This window comes from Podarcis tiliguerta, assembly GCF_965153285.1.
Source record: "Podarcis tiliguerta genome assembly, chromosome: 1".
Lineage (NCBI taxonomy): Eukaryota > Metazoa > Chordata > Lepidosauria > Squamata > Lacertidae > Podarcis > Podarcis tiliguerta.
The window spans coordinates 119864082-119884544 of NC_139534.1; the positions used below are offsets into that span (position 1 = coordinate 119864082).

At 43.7% G+C, this 20463-nt stretch overlaps 1 protein-coding gene across 2 annotated transcripts in view; it reads left to right on the top strand.

The window, feature by feature from the left end:
• The window catches only part of RCOR1 (REST corepressor 1), a 161257-nt gene extending 147072 nt beyond the window's left edge, over positions 1-14185 (top strand). For both annotated transcript variants that reach the window (XM_083438170.1, XM_083438171.1), the window contains exons 10-12: positions 2118-2175; positions 5170-5399; positions 7872-14185. In XM_083438170.1, coding sequence (XP_083294296.1) covers positions 2118-2175; positions 5170-5399; positions 7872-7913 — 330 coding nt within the window. In that variant the 3' untranslated portion in view covers positions 7914-14185. The remainder of the gene's footprint in view (positions 1-2117; positions 2176-5169; positions 5400-7871) is intronic.
• The last annotated feature ends 6278 nt before the right edge of the window (positions 14186-20463 follow it).

The window sequence follows — 20463 nt, forward strand, 5'->3', positions numbered from 1 at the left end:
CCTCCGCTTCTCCAGGCTAAACATGCCCAGCTCCCTTAGCCGTTCCTCATAAGGCATCTATATGCACTTCTGCGTAACCAGAGTTCTGGTCTATGTCTGGACTCTGAGCACCACTTGCTGGGAATTGCAGGCTGCTGTTCTCATATTCCCCTTGCAGGCTTTCCCCCAGGCATCGCTGGTTAGTTATTGTAAGAACTAGATGGCCCACTGGCTTTGATCCAATAGACTCATCTTACATTCCCTGAACTATGGTTAGCTTAAACTATGGTTTGTTCAAACACATTGGGATCAAACCATGTCACGATCCTGGTGCCAGATTGAATGGAGAAGCCCCCCGTGAGTATAGCCAGCTCCCCCTCGAGACTTTCTCATATGAGACAAGGAGTTCAGGGTTTTGTTTTGTTTTTAATGATTTTATAGGTTGTGTGGCTTTGTTTCTGAATCTGATCCTTCTACATGGTTTTGTATGCATTGTGGTATTTTATATATTGTGACTTGCAGTTATTTTGATTCATCATAGTTTAGTAATTATTGACAGGTAGGTAGGTAGCTGTGTTGGTCTGCCGTAGTCGAAACAAAATAAAAAAAAACCTTCCAATAGCACCTTAGAGACCAACTAAGTTTGTTATTAGTATGAGCTTTTGTGTGCATGCACTGTGTATCTGAAGAAGCGTGCATGCACACGAAAGCTCATACCAGTAACAAACTTAGTTGGTCTCTAAGGTGCTACTGGAAGGAATTTTTTAAAAATTATTTATTGCAATTGTTAAGAGTGAACTTCTGTTTAATTATTACCTGTTAATGTTTTGAGAGTTGATTCTGTTTTTTACTATTATATTCTAATAGATCACTGAATATTACTTTGTTTGATATAAGTCTTTCCATTTCAAAGTTCCGTTTTATTATTACTTTCTGTAGTGGATCAGATTGTTATAATGTGTGTGTTCTTTGTTGCACATTTCATTGCTGTATACCGCCTTGTGTATAGTAACATACCCAAAGGTGGTATACAAATTAAAAGTGAAATGAAATGTGAGGTCAGGGAGTGGAGCCAGGCTAGCAGGCATAACATTGAGAGAGCCTGACATGTGAGGCTCAAGTGAGTCACCATGGACCAGTCACAAGCTCTTGGCTGAACCACTTCCCAGGGTTCTTGTGAGGATGAAAGGCAGGGTTGAATCACGTCTGCCATCTTAAGCTCCTTGGTGGAAGGGAGGTGTTATGGTTCTAGGGATTGCTTGTGCGTAAATTGCCTTTACTCATGGCTGTGTTGCATGGTTGAACCCTTTCTGACAGAGCAGCCTCTATCTCGTGGCTGCCTCAGTCGCTGGCAGAATCCGTCAATGGGGGTTTCTTAAACCGCTTCCAACATAAAAGCTGCTTCACGCCCAGTCTCCTCCCCCGTTGCCTGCGCGCAAGCTTTTTACGCGCTGTGGGTGTGGGTAACGGAGCACTTGTCCCCTCTCCACTTGTCTCCTGCGAAGAGTCTTGGAGCCAGCTCTCCGTTTCCTCTATCTCCTCCCCTTCTCCACTGGTGTTACGCTGATTTCCTTCCCCAGCGTATGGGCTATCCCTCCTCCTACTGGTACCCTCTCCACCATCGTCCGAGAGCCCTCTCACCTCCTCCTGCTCCAATGGCAGTTCCCTGACAGGAGGGCTATAAATAAAATTTCATAGAAACCTAGTTTTAACATGAAACTCCGTTGGGGTGGTGTTTGAAGCGAACTTGTTGGTTGTGGCCACCATCGCTCAATGGCAGAGCATTGACCTTGCATGGAGAAGGTCCCAGATTCAGTGCCTGGAATCTCTAGGTTGGGCTGGAAAAGAATCCCTGAGCTTAGATCACCTGCCCACTTCAACCCCTCCTTCTTCCCTGCTGTCAGTCAGCAGTTAATTCAGATAATGAATTGCTTCTGTCGTTTGACTAAATATATTCTTTCTTTCTTTCTTACCGCTCAGAGGAATAATGGGGACTTTGTTTAACAAATGACTGTTTTCCTCTTGCAGCTCAAGCAATTTGTTCAACTTTTTCATTTGTGTACACTTGTCAGGCTCGGGGTTTGAAAGCAGATCTGTTACCTAAGTAAATGATTCCTTTTCTTTCTCGTGACACTTAGGTTACGCTGAAATGCAACGCGCGCTGGACCACCGACGAGCAGCTTCTTGCTGTACAAGGTATAGTGCCAGAAACCCATTTCTGTGCATTGGAGGGTGGCTCTCAGTCCCCGGGGTAGTCAACGTGGAGCCCTCCAGATGTGATGGAGACTCCCAACTCCCATCAGCCCAAGCCATCAGGATCAAAGATCAGGAAGGATGGGAGTTGTAGTTTGCCATATATAGTGGGCACCCTATTTCTTCGTGATGGGGAACTTCCACATTGATAGCAAAGAATTTATCCTGTAGTGGTGCAACTTCTCCTACATTTAGGTGAGGTTTTGGGTGTATCAGCGCCAGCTTCTGAGGTGTTAGGTGCAATCTATAGATTAGTTTCAAAGTGAATTCCCTTCTTTTGGCTGAGATGAGCTTAAAGGGTAGCTTAGACCAGTGGGTGGGGTTTATTTCGTAACCTATATCATGCTCCCTTTGGACTTTGATTGCATGGAGGGATTTCTCTAGTGTCTTGGAGTAGTATTTTGTATATAGCAGTGTCTCACATCGAATGTAACCGACCTCTAGAAAGGACTCTATGCATTGAAAACAGAGCCGTTGCATGTACCCCTATTAACTAAAACCTTTGTTAATAAAAAACATTTTTTAAAAGAAAAAGAAAATCAGAGAGAATTTATCCACTTTCCTACTTAATATTATCAAGAGGCTCCTGGTGTCATCACTGCATGTCTTTAGGCTTTGGGCAAAAACATTCCTCTTTATCCAGGCCTTTGGCCATTAGGTAACCTGTGGCCTGTTAAAGGTGTTGGGGACTGACAGTTATTATGATCATTTTTATTATTATGCTATCTATTACTGTGCTTTTATGTTTTTCTTATTAATGTTGTACACTGGGATCTTTTGATAAAGGGCAGTATATAAATCAAATTAATAATAATAATAATAATAATAATAATAATACTTACTGTAAACCATCGCGGTAGTTTGGAGGGTGTCTGATTTGCAATTTACGGTTGAGGTTGCTCTGTGATAGATCCACCCAGGTAGCGATGCCCAATGCAGTTTCGCAAGTCACGGGTGGAGTTTGCTAGCAAAAAAAGAGGCCTATACATTTGTAGTATTATGAATATTCACTCAAAGGACTTTTAGCTAGGAGCTAAATGGCACCCTAAACCTAGGTTACGGGCTCAACAACAGAATGTCCAGGCACGTTTTTTTAATAACTGAAAAAGAAAAAGCTGAAAAGCAATGAACTGCAGCTGAAGAATTACGTTAATTTTTCACATGGTCTAGTCCTTCCCCTGCCCACCCCCCTAATATTCTTAAGAGGGTCTCTTCTCCAGTCTTCAGAGAGTAGCTGGAAGTGGGGAGGCAGAAAAAGGTCCTCCTTTCCTTCCGCTATGCAGCTTTAATCTGAAATCTTAGGCGCGGTACTGCGCCGGGAGCTCAGAAACTGCTCGCGTTGATGAAATTCCCCATGGCAGAATGCGCCTAGAATGATGGGAGTTTCGAACAATGGATGAAAGTGTTGGGGCCAAGCACACTTCTAAGGGGAAGGCATTTGTCAAGCAGAACATCCCTGTAGAAAAGGCACTTTCTTGGACCACAGCGTAACCCGCCTCCCACAACAGTGGCAAACAGAGAGTATTGGTTGTGATGCTTTGGGTCTGTTTACTTCTGTTTTCAGTAAAGTTTGACTGATATTTTACAAGTTCTTATTAGCTGGCATAGAAAAGTGAAACGAAAAGGGATTGGAGATAAAACAAAAAGCATGCAGCTTGCATAGATCCGCTTTTCTTTCTGCAGTTTTTTATATATAAAAAATACAGAGTTGCATGCAGTCCTGGTTGCATTTCTTAGATCTTTTTTCTGACTTTTAAAGTTGCCTAACAATGGTGATGAATTTTATTTGTTCCATTCATACCTAGTAGCGCCTGTCATGCATTTGATGCAATGCAGCTCTAAGTATTGTCGGGCCAGGAACAATTTCAAAATTTTATTTTGTGTTTATATGCCCACCCTTCATTAAGAAATCTCAAAGCTGTTCACAAATTGTCATATAGATACAAGAACACAGAATAAATATTGAAACACACTGGAAAAAACCACGACCTGCATACCATGGTGCAAATTTCGAATGGCTTCACATAAAAATCCTATAATCAGAAAAGATCTGAAGACCCAGAAAATGTATATCAAAAGGGCTCAAAACCCTGGGTGAAAAGTTGCACCTTAAGTTGTTTGCGGAATTGAAAGCTCAAAGATGCAGATCAGTCGCCGAGAGTTCCATAAGGAGGGTCCTGCTTGACCTTACGATATTTCCAGTGTTTGCTATAAAATATTTATGAAATCTGTTTTAAACAGAGTGTGCTGCTATTGAGAAGCCCACCGTTCCTTGAGCATAGCCCCCTGGCGTGACCATGGGCAGGATCCTCTTCAAAGATAATAAAATCAGAGTTGTAGAGTTGGCAGGGGAACTCTGAGGATCATCTAGTCCACCCCCCTGCAATTCAGGAATCCCAGCACACAGTTCCCCCACCCACCCACCATACTGGACTTGGGTGATCTTGGGCCAGGGGAGAGGATGAAATGGGGGTGAATGCATACTGCTCTCAGCACTTTAGAGGATGATGGGAAGGATAGAAACGCAATGTAAAGTAGGACACAGTGTCCCAACAATACAAATTCAAGCATCACGTGTCTAATAATAATAATAATAATAATAATAATAATAATAATAATAATTTATTATTTCTACCACGCCCATTTGGCTGGGTTTCTCCAGCCACCCTGGGCGGCTTCCAACAAAGATTAAAAATACATTAAAATGTCACATGTTAAAAACTTCCCTAAACAGGGCTGCCTTCAGACGTCTTCTAAATGTCAGGTAGTTGTTTATCTCTTTGACATCTGGTGGGAGGGCGTTCCACAGGGCGGGCGCCACTACCAAGAAGGCCCTCTGCCTGGTTCCCTGTAGCAATAATAATAATTCATTAAAACTTTAAAGGCTTCCATTATTGCGCTGATAATAACCTTAGCACCTCTTCTCCTTTTCTCTAGCCATCAGGAAATACGGTCGAGATTTTCAGGCAATCTCTGATGTGATTGGAAACAAGTCTGTGGTGCAGGTGAAGAACTTTTTTGTAAATTACCGGCGGCGTTTTAACATAGACGAAGTCCTACAGGAGTGGGAAGCAGAGCATGGCAAAGAAGAGACGAACGGAACTAGTACGCAGAAACCCATAAAGTCGCCAGATAATACCATTAAAGTTTCCGAAGAAGAAGATGAGGTAGGAGGGATATAACTTGAGTTCAATCTTGATTTAGTTCCCAAAAACTTGACAATCAGTTCCTTGGCAGAACCGGCTCCTTTTCGGATGGTGTTTTGCTAACATTATTACTTAGCGGTGTCATTTGGAAGCTGGCCAGTCATATATTATCAGCTAACTGCCTGTAGTTTTGACATGTTTGGAGAACGTCAAATATTCGCTGGAGCCAAGGATAGCCTTGAGGCCAGCAAAACGAAGCAAAAGTTTGCTCTGCGGCAACTTTTTAACATAGCATGCACAGAGAATAGCAAAAAAAGAAAGAAAAAAGGTCATTCTGGGTTCGGCGTGTATCTTATTTATTTATATTTTATTTTGTAGACTTTAATCCTACCTTTCTTCCATCACGGAGCTGGCAGAATTAAAGCCTGCTTTCCAACTGCTATTCCGCAAATTGGGTTGCATTTGAAAAGAAAAAAATGAAAGCAGAAGTTAAATTATCTTGGCAACAATAAAACTATAACAGGGACAGATTAAAATAGAAAGTTGGCAGCCTCCAAAGATTGTGTGTGGCTAACCTGGGGGCGTCTAGCATGTACATGGGAGATCATTGTCTTTCTCAGGTCTGATTTAAACGCACTGTCCACCAAGAACTTTCTTTGTGACTCCGCGTCAAAATTTTGTTGAGTTTTCTGTAAAATCTGTGACAAGAAAGTGGCTGGTGGAGGCCTTTGGGGGTAATGCGTCTCCTCACATGTGAGGATGATATTTATACCCTGCCTTTCTGACTGGATTGCCCAAGCAATTCTTCTTCTTCTTCTTCTTCTTCTTCTTCTTCTTCTTCTTCTTCTTCTTCTTCTTCTTCTTCTTCTTCTTCTTCTTTGCAGCTTACAGATAAAAAGAAGAATCGCTAAAAACATAGAAGAAACAATCATTAAGAAACAATTGAACATTAATAGAATTAAAACTATACACACACATAGAATCTGTTTAAAACATGCAAATAATTATGGCAAAAACAGCGCAGCACCAACCTTTTAGTTAAAAGCAGTCAGTTCCTGTAATGGTTCTAGGGGTTGCTCGTGCGTAAATCGGCGCCACATCTGGGTGGGTTGCCTGAGTGAACCCTTTCTGTCTGGACAGCCACTCGCCCGTGGCTGTCTCAATCGCTGGCAGAATCCGTCAGTGGGCGTTTCTTGAACTTCTTCCAGCATAAAAGTTCTTTGACGCCTAGTCTCCGCCTACTCTCCCTGCGCGGAAGTCTTCTGCGCAGGGAGGGTGTTGGGATCAGAGGACCCGTGCTCTCCCCGGTGAGGAGTCTTGGAGCCACCTCGCCGATTCCCCCATCTGCCCCCCTTCTCCACTGGTGCTACGCTGATTTCCTTCCCCAGAAGATGTGCTGCTTCTCTCCCTCCCGGGACGCTCTCCGGAATCCCTCTGGAGCCCTCCCTCTCCCTCTGGCTCCGATGGCAGTTCCCTGACAGTTCCCAAAGTCTGGTTGTTGCTATTGACAGAAACAGTGAAAATCAATTCGTTTATTCTTGACATTGTTCAAATGATGGCAGATCTTATGGCGGCTTGTGGGAGTGAGGTGCCTTCCTCAGTGGGGTGATGCCTGTGTTTTTGGGCAATGTGCTTTGCGTTGGGCTTACCCGAAGGTCCCTTTGGGAGTTCCCACTGCAGCTTGCTTTGTCATAGCAGCAGGGAGAACCAAGACTCATTCGCCTGCCATGGTGGCAGCTGGACAAGCGTGTGATTTACTTCCAAGCAAAATTCAAGTTCTGGTTCTGACCTTCCAAGATCTTAGGTGGCCTAGGACTCACATGTCTCCATATGACTCCCCTCCCAGTGGTTAGGAGCCTCGCTCATGAGTTCCCTCCATGGAATGTTGATTTCCTGGGAAAGTGCACCCGAACACTTTCGTTTCTCTGGCGTGTCAGGCCCAATTTCTAAAGCTTCCCTTTCTAACGAGTTCGGATGGCACTCGACTTTTTCATATCGTTTCTCTCCCCCTACCCTGTTTCATTGCTTTGTGAGCTTGATGTGCGTGCAGCTTTTATATTTGTTTTGACTCTATTATGGAATATCTCGAGTGTTGTGCATGAGACATAATAGACATTTATAAATCTAGGGCCCAGGGGGGTTTGAGGATGACATTCCTACCTCATCTCCCTCCCTTCTTATGTTCTGCTGAAAGCCGTGCCATTGACAAGAGTGGCGATGCAGCTTGACGTCTCAGCTTTCTGTTTGTTTATGAATATTGACTGAGAAATCCGTGAATGATGTCTCGGAGCAGACGGGAACTGCCAGCTCCTTGCTCTCAATTCAGCGATCTGTGGGTTTCCTCCCCCCCCTCCCCTCATTTTGGTGCCTGCTACCTTTGATTCCTTGGGGACAGGATACGAGGTTTGGAAATCTGACCTCTGTGTGAGTCGTCCGATTTTAATGTTGTGTCTCCTTTCTCTTTGCCCCAACCCCTTCTCTTTTCTCCTCCAGGCAACTTCTGTTTTGGATGTCAGATATACATCCGCATCATGAGAAACTCAGGTAGCCTAGAACAATGTTGATGTTTTGACTACTGTTGGTTATCCATGATATCAGGTATTAGCAAAACCTCAAGACAGCCATCATATCTCCGTGGACAAGCAGCTATTACCAAAAAGAGAGAGAGAGAAGAAGAAGAAGAAGAGAACAAATCGCAAACCAAGGCAAAAACACTTCTGTTCCTGTGCTACATTTGCCTTAATTTTCTCCTCATTCCTCCATTTGCTGTTCTGCAGTTCCTGGGACAAGCTCTCTGCCCTTCAACAGCACCCAACTTCAAAGCATTAGCTTCTCCTTGAGCCATCTACGTGCCGGCATGCAAAAAACCTCCTACCAGCCAGCTCTCCTCCCCCTCCTGCTCCTCCCCACGCTCAGAGGTTGACCCCTAAAACCAGGGGTGTTTCTTGCTCCCTAGTAGTATGTATTTCTGTACGGCCTTGTGTGGTTTCAGCTTACTTTATGGTGTAATCATTATTCTTACAGTGACATTTTAAAATCTTTTTCTTTTTCTTTAAAAAAAATATATATACATACATATATATATGAATGAACTCTCCATCAAAAACATGTATTGAGCATGTGCTAGTATGGCCTGGTGGCTTCTCTGAAGTCAGGGAACATGGCAAGTAGGTAGGATTTCAGGGCTGCAAGCGGTAGACCACCCGCCTCCTAGCACATGCAGAAGCTGTATTCTGCTCCTTTTTATTTTTAAAGAAAACTCCGTTCTTAGTTGTGATTTCTATTATCGTCATTATTATTGTCGTAATGGACCTTCTTACTTAGTGCAAAAGGGAATGTGCAGCCTATAACCTGCTTTGGAACAATCAGTTGGTCGATCGATGTATATGCACCCAAACACCCGCGTTCTTTCATTATAACCTCCCAGCGAATGCTGACACAGCTGAGTTCCTTTGACCGTCTTAAGGGGTTAGGGCAAAAGCAGCAGCCTTTGGCATTCGCCCCCGGGGTTCTTCTGCATCTGTTTGATACTTCTGTCGTCTTAAGGAAGGGACTTGGCGCCCCACCGAAGTGAACAGAGGCTGCACAGTCTCTGCGCTTGGCAAATGGCTTGCTTGGCCATGACATTGCGATGCAAATTAGGATCGAGAGCTTCAGTCCTTTAAAATGTGTGTTTGAACAGAGGGGACACACACACACCCTGTCCCCTTTCTCCCACCCCAAGAGCTCCTTCAAGCTGCTGTCGCTTAGTTCCTTCCAACACGCGGAGCCCAGCTGTGTGGCAAAGGCCGTTGTAGCAAGTTCCACTTCCTAGGAGCTGGGATGGAGCTGGCTTGAGCAAGAGAGGTTGGAGGTTCCTCCTCCTTAGACTTCTGAACCCGGCAGTATGGTGGCGGCGTGGGTACCAAAGGAGCCCTTCAGCTGAAAGATGTAGGATGTAGCATTCTTAAATATTTTCATTAGCTGTAATAACGATGCAAAATTAAATAATTTTAATCAGGGATGTCCAGGGGTTAATTTATGTGCGCGTGTTTTTAGTTGACTTCATTGCCACAGTACCCTTAACGTAGAAATCAATTTCAAATAAAGTTGCAACCTCAATATGCACGGCTTTTTGAGACGCTGAGGGCGATGGGGGGCATTAATTTGCAATTTAATAAACCTACCGCTATTTGGACGGAAAAAGAGCTATCTTTAATACTTTTCTCTTACCATGCCCTTTTTTACGGCAGCAGCTGCAAATGTACATGTGTGCCCTTCGCTGGTAGTCACGCTGAATTTAAAATTTGCCTCTGCCTTCTAAAGTTGACACACACAAACCCTGCCTACGAACTAACCTGCCGATCAAAGCTTGCTGTCCTAAGACACGTTCTGTTTGGTACACCAAACGCCACTGCAAATATATGGGGGAACAGGTCTTCTAGTAATAACCCTTGTTTCCTGAGGTAATGTAAACGCCTTATTTTTGGAAGGGTCTGTCCCTTCTGTTTTGATAATTAAAAATATATGCAGTCAAAGCACAACAGGTGGCTTATTCCTTACGACATGCATTAGCCAGTGTAAGCATTTTAACCATTGTGGTGTACTTAGATGGCTCTGAAGCTTTTTAAAAATATAATAATAATATAACAGTAATAATAACTGGAGACTTCTACTATGCATGAGAAGGCAGAACTGCACTTTATCATAATTTTCAGTGGCTGAAACCACAAGGGAATTGCAATCGGCTGGTAGACAAATTTCACTGAAAATAATAGCCCAACCAGCTGCCCATTTTGCCCTGATTGCAGGAATGAAGGACCTTAGCTCCCATCATGCCTAACCTTGCTGGCTAGGGCTGATGGGAACTGTAGTCCTGCCAAATGTGGCAAGCAACAGGTTCCCCAGTCCCTAGCATAGCGAATCCTGAACAGCCAAGATCAAGACTAATTCTAGCCACTTGGAAGCACCTTTTAAACAAGACTTGCTTCATAGCAGCTGCCTGATGGTGAAATGTTGGAAAAGTCGAGATATATAATGTTGCTTGTTTTCTTATCCAGGGTTCAAAACAAGAGGAGAATACATAGATAACACCAAAAATCATAAAGAAACAATAAAGCTTTTTGAAAAACAACGCCAGCTAGTCTACTGAGAAACAGGGAAATTGAAAAACACTAGCGTGCAAATGACAAAATCTTGGCCTCCTTCCTTTACTCCTAAGTGACACCTCCTTGTGCCTGAGCTATCTGATCTAGATTACGATCTCTGGGAACCATTTCTTCCCCTTCTTTAAATCCTCACCTATCCATATTGAATTGAGTCTGTTCCCTGCCAGGCAAGCTTGTAGAAAGCAGCTGCTTCCAAGAGACGTGGTGAAGAATAATTGGCGTCTTTTAACAATGTTCTACATTAAAAAGGTTATGGGTTTGGATTTCCGCCTAGTAATTTATTTATTTTTAAAAACAACAACCCTGGCCTGTCCTTTTTTAAAAAATCGAGCCACAGCGCTAGGCAGTGTGCAATTTTATATTTTTAAAGAAAATCTATGTAAATGTTTTATATTAAATTAGCAAAGGATATAATAGCCAGGTTGGTTTGAACGGTCTGCCTCAAATCCATACTGTCGGAGAGCTGAAAGGTATGATCATGTGATGTATATGTTGCTGGACATTTGAGATTGCTGGTTGGGAGAGATTTGAAAACTTCCACGTAGAGAACTTTCATGACAGAGAGTGAGGCCAGAACATGTTAAGATTGTGTCTCTAGGGAGCATTTATGTTGCGTAACCTTTCCTCTACAGCTGAAGTGGTACAGTCTTGACAGTGGACCTGCTGATCATGTGGTTTAACTCAGAGTACAAGCCTGTTTCACTGTTCCCTTCAGCAAGCCTACCAAACATTATCAGAAAAAGATCGGGTTTTGGCTTGATCCCTATCCCAGTAAGAGAAATCATGTCTTTGCCTCTTCATGATTACCTTATTGTAAACCTGAATACAATAAAACATGACACTGAATTCCCCTCCCCACCATTAATTGAATATCACCTGCAACTGTTCCAGTATGAAACGGGGGAAATATTATTAACTTTCGGTTGTTTTCTTGGTTTCATAGTCTTGTCTCCTATATGGAAAAGCTTAACCTTTCAGTTCAAGCATTCACGTTCCGAGGCACCACGTTCTGATTTAGAAAGGTCCGCAAAGATTGCTACATTACGTGTAATAATTTGCTTAAATTTTGTTTCCTTAAACTATCAGTGTGGATGTTATAATTATATATATTTTGTGGAAGATGGGAAGTTTTCGTTTCCTTCTAAGTATAAGTTATTGTGCAACGATGGCTTCGCTACGGCAAAAAGTGGTACTTTTTTATTAAAAAAAAGACTTTTAGTTTTAGAAATCTTAACAAATGTACACATGCGCCATAATTTTACGTTTGTTCTATTTAATTTTTAAGTATAGTTGTGTAACATGCCAGTACATTTTCCTCCCCATTTCTTCCCAACCTGCTCTGCTTATCCATCAGGGTGCCTTGTTTCTTTGAATATTGTATCCTAACTGGTCTGAAACATGGCGATCGAACTCTTTAATCTACAGCCAAGGGAAGACGAGATATTTGCAAGAGACGTTGTATGTTGAACTTAACACAGCTTAGGGAAATGTTGTACAATCATATGCTCAGCAGCAGCTACAACTGGCAAAGCAGCCATAAGGCTTGCCCTCGTACATATTTCAGGGATTTATTTCATTTTATTTTTTTCCAGATTCCCCCTTTGAAACGCATCTGTGTGTTGAGGAGGGAGGGAATTGTAGCCCTTGGCCCCGATCCCTGACCTTCATGCAGCTCCTCCCCCATCCCTGTTTTCCAGGGGTTGGCAGAATGTGTGCAAAAGGGCTTGTGCTCATGCACAGATCTATGGAGTCTTCAGTGTGAGTAGGGACATTGCACAGCCAAGCTCTTTGATCGTGCGGATAGAAGCCGTCTGTGTATAGACACCCTTTTTATACATTCTGCTGAAGACAGATTGAGGGGCAAGATGACCCTCCATTTTAACTGCTCTTCCACTCCATGTAGTCAGCATATGCATGGAGGGAAGGTGGAGAAGAAGGTCAGGCTCTGCCTTCTAGTCTACTAGTCTGGCTACCTGCCTTGCAATACCGCCCAGGAAGTCAAGGGTCTCCTCCACGCAGCTCCCAGAAAGGTCAGGTAGGACCAGAGAAGCGATGGCGCCCATCCTCGATCTTGGAGGTGATAATTTTGCCCTCCTGTTCCACAGCCCCAAGTGGCCCACTGCAAAGATGTACCAGGAATTCCAAACAGAATGATCTCTGTTCCAATGCCAGACAACACCGTGTTCAGGCGTTCTGATAGATGAGTCACTGAGTCCCATGCATGGTGTCTGCAGTGGCCTCCTGGCAGGGATCGATGTATGGGGTGGCTGTTTTTCTCAGAAGCTTAATCCCATGTGAAGTAGTTTGCCATGTGCCATTGGTAGGCCAGGGAACGGATGCCATTTGAGAAGAATAAAAGGAAAAAATATAAAGCTCGCTTGAGTTCCAGAAATGACATTGGCTGTTGCGTGCATCTTGAAGTTGGGTAAAAATGGTAGCAAGTATTTTACAACTTTTTTGAGGGAAAGAGGAGGAGGGATATATCCTCAAATCGCCATCCTAGCCGGCAGTTTTGTTACTATTTACGGCCCGGCTAAAATATGGCCGTTGTCATTTAACTCTTCACTTTCGTTTAGATTCTCTCTCACACTGCATGTTGTGTACCAGATATGATCCAAGCATTCCTTTTAAATAACCTGATTTCCTTTCAGTGTAGACGAGTGTAACAGGCTTTACTAATTTTGGAAGTTTCCGTTTTAAAATGGCAAAGTTTAATCCTCTTGGGACATTTTTAAAACTTGAACAAAGTAAAAACAAAATCAGTGTCCCTGTTTTTATGAGTTTCAATTAGCTGTAGTCTGTGTTTTTAGCTTGTCAAAACCGAGCCATCTTGTGCAATGCCCTAGAATACCCTGAGCCCCCTTCGGCTACTCCCTGAAAAAAATGCAGCTTTTTTTGTTTGTGTCTCTGGGCACATCCCACTTGCAATGATGATGATGCATAGCCTCCGTTCGTTTCAGTGGTGCTTGAGCTGGAATCCTTTCCTTGCAAGCATCCCTGAAACAGAAGCAGCACCTGTTGGATAGCTGCCTCTGTGGGCAGCAAAGCACAATTAGCAGCGAAAGCGACAGTTCTGAAGAGAGAAGGTCAGTATATGTCTGGGCATGTTGTATATTAATGAGTGTTTACATTCATATTCTCCTCAAATTTAAATTTATACTGGAGTGTATAGTTATTCCATTATGTAGATTTTATCAATTTTGTTAAATTCTCATAGACCGCTTACAAGGTCAATCCCCCCCCCCCCCCCCCGGACTTTCTGATGATTAAGGTTAAGTTTGCAAATATAATAAAATTCTGTATTAGCCTTTGAAGTGATACAATTATGCATCAGGGGTAGGTTTTTTTTTAATGTATGTATTGATAATGCTGTTGTAAGTAATATTATTCATCTCTCTCTTTTGTTGCCTGTTTCTTTCCCTCCCTGCGCATTATTTAGTACATTTAACTGTGATGAATGGTCATAGAATTATAAAACTGCTTAGCCACTGAAAATAATAGTTTTTCCTCCCCTACCCCTTGAATTATCATTTTACTGTAAGAGGAATTATGGCGGGGAGGGGAACTCGTGATTCTTTTCTGAAACTCTGCACAGTTCATTTTTCTATTATTTCCAATGTTTGCTGACATGAAATTAAATAAACAAAAAACAAAACTCAAGCCATTGATGTGATGTAGTGTGTGCTTAAAAGCCTCATCATTCCAAAATGGATAGGACTTGAGAATTGATTGCTTGTCCAGCCTGATTGGTGCCTCGCTCTGTGAGAGACACAGGCCTGTTACAGGTATCAGCAGCCAGCACTTGAGGTGACCGAGATTATTATGGCCTGTCCTTAAGAGCCAAACCAAAACAAGCAGACCTCTTCTTTCCTAATAAGTCCCTTCTTGTAATCAATATGCAACTTCTATTTATCCCATATTTAGGCTGTGTACACAGTACCTGCTTACAGTGCAGCTAAGTCATTCTTCTTACTTTGGATTGAGGCTGCTTTTCATAAGGAGAGACAGGATAGATCCAGATTCTGGCTCACGGGATTTGTAAAGGCAGCTCCTGCCAGACAAGCACAATGTGTTCTCGGGGAATAACGTTGTGAGTGTTTGCAGAGCAAGTCTGCGGTTTCCACTGATTCCCATGAGGAAAATTCTATTGCATTCCCGACTACGGGATTCGGGCTCCAAGATAAGGAATAAAGCACCAGGACCACCCTTTAAAACCTTGCAAAAGGCAAACAAGGAAGGGGAAAATATGCTCTTTTATATGCCCAATCTCTCCTCCTCCCTCCCTATGGGCTGCCACAGACCCTCAAAACAAAAAAGCAAGGCTTGTTTAAGGCGGCTTATTTGTTTACAGTACTACATGCAGGTTCAGCTGTTTGGATATCTGAATCTGCGGTGTGTCTAGTGAGGTTTGGGTACAAATTCCTCGTATTTGGACAGGTGAATTTTTTGTATAATGAGCGTTTGGATAGCAGGACCTGGTTGCACAGAACTTCCCAAACCAGTGACGGAAGTGTGTACACAGCCTTGGTCTTCTCTTTCCTCGGACCATAGAAGAAAGAGCTGTGGGTCCAGCGAGAAGCCAGAAGTGAGGAAACCCACACCAGGGAACGCACACACTCATCACTCCTGACAGAACCATCATTGGCTTGAGAGAACTCTTGGGCTAAGTGAGGCTGCCAGCACCACCTCTTCTTTTCAAGACATAGCAGAACATAATCCTGTTTCAATTTCTTCCTTCAAAACAAAACAAAACCCCCAAATAGGCTTTAAATGTCATTAAAGTCTTTATTCCCATTCACCTCCTCATATGTGTAAGACATTTCACTTCAATAATACACACCATGGCCTCCTAAACTGCTATCGCTATTCCAGACGGCAACACACTTCTGCATTAGTTAAAACAAGGATGTTCTATCAATTGTCAGAATATTCCAAGCAAGCTCTTGATTCTCTCGTGAGTGTTTTGGATAACCAGGAAAGATCACTCTTGGGCTGAAGAGTAATGCTGTATCCAATAATCCTTTAAAAAACTCTCTCTATTATTTATCCAATAAATTTTAGCAAGGCTACAGTTCCACCGTAATCCCTCAGATTATGCTGTCAATATACATTAGGACAGTCACACAGTTCATTCGGTCTCGCAGGGGCTCATTATGGTTGTAACATATAGACTATTATTTCTTATTTTAGGTCAACACTTACAGAAGATGCATCCTACAGAAATGACAGCTTTGCCACTGGAAGTGATTTTCCTTCCTTGCCGTTTACGAGATTCAGTCTTGTACCCTGCAGGCTGCAAACTCGCACTTTTAATTCACAAATTTAGCATTGCGTCTGCAAACATAGAAGCATTTGATTCAAACCATTGAAACGTCCCATTTTCAGACCATTTAAGAAATTAGGGTATCAGATTATGGGCTACTATAGGCTGACTGGCAGTTCTGGAAGTTGCCCAGAAATTATGATTACCAGACTCTTGAGTCCTGCCACTGAGGTCCCCAGACCTTTTGTTGATGTCTTGTTCTGGGTTCATGGGGAAAGGTGGAAAGGCAGACTGGTGGCTGCAGCACCTAAGAGAGCTCCCTCTCACCAAAGAAACCAAAACAAATGTGTTACTCATGTGTAGGGCATGCCCCCATACAGACCAGAGTCACTGAAGGTGGGGGCAAAGGGGGCACTACCCTATGAACATCAGCCTGCTCTCGGCCATTTCCTGTCTTATGTACCTCCTTGCATATTTCAAACCTAGAAATTGAAGTCATGTCTCATTAAAAGGCTTTCATGCACAATGCAGGGTCTCAGCTACTGGCTCCGCTTCCATTTGGAACATTGGAAAACATCTTCCTTGGTTGCCAGTTCATTTCTGGACCCAATTACAAGTGCCCATGCTAGTGTTGAAAGCCCTAAATGACTTAGGTCCCAAATATCTGAAAAACCTCCTCCTTCCCTACTGACATGTCTTGGGTGTGAAGATCAGCAGTGGAGACCCTCTTGGTAATTCTGCTGCCCTCAGAAGTTCAAAGTGTGGTTGCCCAGGAGAAGACCTGTTTTGTGGCAGCCCCTAAATTGTGGAATTCCCTCACCATAGAGGTGCTCCTGGCTGTCAGCATCGCCCTTGAGCCAGTGCCACCAACTGGACTCATCCACTTCAGCCCCGACTGGGCTAGGCGAGCTGGGTAGCACTTCCAGAGACCACCTTCTGCACAGGAACAGGTCAAAGTGCTGTGGACTCACAACTCAGAGCTGTGAGCACCGCAAATCACTCCACCAAGAAGACAGTCGTTGTACAGCAGAGTACAGCAGAGCATAAATCACTCGGACGACAGCGCTGAAGAATATCTTCTTTTATTCACTAACAGCTACTGTATTATACAAACTATATACAAATGGAGATGCTGGACTGCACTGAGTGTTACAGCTGCTTTCTGCAGCGACCTTATCTACACAGAGATAACACTCAGTCTTTTCCTCTCCCTGACTGACTGACTGACTCACTCACTGACCGACTCACTCTCTCACTGACCGACTCACTCTCTGATGTGGTGCTGGAGCAGAATATGTAGATATCAGTACACGCCTCCTCCTCTCTGCAGAATCAGCAGACTGCTTAGGAGATTCTTGGGTATGGGAGGGGTGAAATCTCCTCACTGGCACCTTCACTGTACAATTCTCATTGTATGCTGAAGGTGCACCTCTTTACCCTAGCCCTAGACATGCGTTGTAATATCTTTCATGACAGAAATGTGTTTCAAACACTATTTAAATTATGACTTGCCTTGGGACATTGTGATGAAGAGTAGGTGATGAAGAGTAGGTAAAAGGTAAAGGGACCCTGACCATTAGGTCCAGTCGTGACTGGCTCTGGGGTTGCGGCGCTCATCTCGCTTTATTGGCCGAGGGAGCCGGCATACAGCTTCCGGGTCATGTGGCCAGCATGACTAAGCCGCTTCTGTCGAACCAGAGCAGCGCACGGAAACGCCGTTTACCTTCCCACCGGAGTGGTACCTATTTATCCACTTGCACTTTGACGTGCTTTCAAACTGCTAGGTTGGCAGGAGCTGGGACCGAGCAACGGGAGCTCACTCCGTCACGGGGATTTGAACCGCCGACCTGATCGGCAAGTCCTAGGCTCTGTGGTTTAACCCACAGTGCCATCCGCGTTCCTTGATGAAGAGTAGACAATACTTCAAATTAAGAACTGGTGTTAATGGGTGATGCTCTACTAAGTTTTTCTCCAAAAAAGACCTATTGAAATTAATAATGTTGGTCTAGTAATTTCCATGGGTCTACTCAATGAGTAAAACCTTGTTTTATGCCACCTAATATTATTAATAAAACTAATAAGTAAATAACACTGTAGAACTGACTCATTTCAACAAAGGAACTGCATCCTCTACTGAGCCAATGTCAACCCAGTAAACGTGAGGTGAGCATACCTGGTTTTGTTCCTTTTCTAGGGGAAAGCCCAGTGGATCCACAGCGGAAACAGAGCAAAACAATGGCTGCACGAATGGAGACCTCTGTTTGGCACATTAAGAGGCAATTAGCAGAGTTTCATGGGAGTGCCTATTTATTTTCTGTTAACACAATTTACCAAGTAGGTTACAAGCACTCCTGTAGATCCCTCTTCTTTGCACAAACAAAAGTCTGGTTGTGTTGAAAGAGGGGACAATCTTTTCAACATAACGCTATGGTTCACTGAAACATCCTTTTCATTTGTCTTTTTCCTTCTCTCTCTCAGCATAGTATTTCTAATGAGAGCATTGGCTTCCTCCCTTTGTGATGGGAATAGTCACAGTGCCCAGGCACTGAGTTGTACTTTTGTCTCCTTAAATGCGTTAAAGCTGATGAGCAGTTATGTTTTGACTATTGCGCATGAGCTGTAGTGCTTAAGAGTAGTTGGTGAAATAGGCAGGGGCCTATGTTTTTCACATAGAACAGCAGTGGGGGACCTTTTCTGGCTCTGCGGGCCCGATCCTTATCAGGATCAGCGTGGCTGCCTACCTGTCTGTCACCTGATAGCACAGTGGTGCCAGGTGGCTAGGGACTTCGAGGTCCCCAAATTGGACTTTACAGAACTACACTCAGCCAATCCAACATCTTTACGATCCATCAGTTAATGGGAAGTAGAGCCAAAGTCCACAGAAGAGTGACTAGTGGGGTGCCACAGGGTTCTGTCTTGGGCCCGGTCTTATTCAACATCTTTATCAACGACTTGGAGGATGGACTCAAGGGCATCCTGATCAAATTTGCAGATGACACCAAACTGGGAGGGGTGGCTAACACCCCAGAGGACAGGATCACGACCTGACAGATTAGAGAACTGGGCCAAAACAAACAAGATGAACTTTAACAGGGAGAAATGTAAAGTATTGCACTCGGGCAAAAAAAATGAGAGGCACAAATACAAGATGGGTGACACCTGGCTTGAGAGCAGTACATGTGAAAAGGATCTAGGAGTCTTGGTTGACCACAAACTTGACATGAGCCAACAGTGTGACGCGGCAGCTAAAAAAGCCAATGCAATTCTGGGCTGCATCAATAGGAGTATAGCATCTAGATCAAGGGAAGTAATAGTGCCACTGTATTCTGCTCTGGTCAGACCTCACCTGGAGTACTGTGTCCAGTTCTGGGCACCACAGTTCAAGAAGGACACTGACAAACTGGAACGTGTCCAGAGGAGGGCAACCAAAATGGTCCAAGGCCTGGAAACGATGCCTTATGAGGAACGGCTAAGGGAGCTGGGCATGTTTAGCCTGGAGAAGAGGAGGTTAAGGGGTGATATGATAGCCATGTTCAAATATATAAAAGGATGTCACATAGAGGACGGAGAAAGGTTGTTTTCTGCTGCTCCAGAGAAGCGGACACGGAGCAATGGATCCAAACTACAAGAAAGAAGATTCCACCTAAACATTAGGAAGAACCTCCTGACAGTAAGAGCTGTTCGACAGTGGAATTTGCTGCCAAGGAGTGTGGTGGAGTCTCCTTCTTTGGAGGTCTTTAAGCAGAGGCTTGACAACCATATGTCAGGAGTGCTCTGATGGTGTTTCCTGCTTGGCAGGGGGTTGGACTCGATGGCCCTTGTGGTCTCTTCCAACTCTATGATTCTATGATTCCCTTGCAAATACACAACCAGGTTGGCAGCCATGTCTCTACCTGTCCCAGGCATGGCATGGCAACTTGTTGGGACATCTTTGTTGCTTCCTCCCAGATCTGAGCTGCTGCTTGTGCTCCTGAACTATGACTCCTGAGCCCTGTGTCTACTGCTATGCCGGTGCCACTTCTTGCTTGAATAAGTATATATTTCCTCCTTACAAATAAGAGCCTTTGCTTGTGTGTTTTAAGGCCTTCTGCATGGAGTCTTGTGTGCTTTGCTATAGACTATAGCTTTGCTATTGCTATAGCCGTCCTTTCCCTTGACAAGGATCTGCATGAGAGGAATAAAATGTTGGGGCTCGCAGAAGCCGCTGTGAAGTTAAAAGGGCCGGATGCTATGATTTTGTGTCACAACTTCACAGGGAAACCATAACAAATGACTGCATAAGAGACACAATCTGAACGCTCACCCATCAGACCTTCTCATTAGTGTCAGGTTCGGCTTTGGGCTCTGACAGCAAAAATCTGGAAGACCTGCAATGGAGAATGTTCTGCTCTCTGGGAATGCATTAGCATAGCCTGTGTGAGGGTGTTTTCAAATGGCAAAATATTGCCATAAGCTTTCAGCCAAGTAGTTGTCAATAGGCAAAAGGCAAAGGCGGGCCTGCTCATTTAGAAAGGACAATGTAATATAATACAGAACATAATCTGTCCCCTTTCCTTAATAAACCAACAATCCTTCAAAATAAAACCAACCAGTTTCTTCTATGAAGAAGAATTAGGTGTAACTGATTATATGTAGAGCATTATACTATATCTTTCTTACTGTATTTTGGGCACTA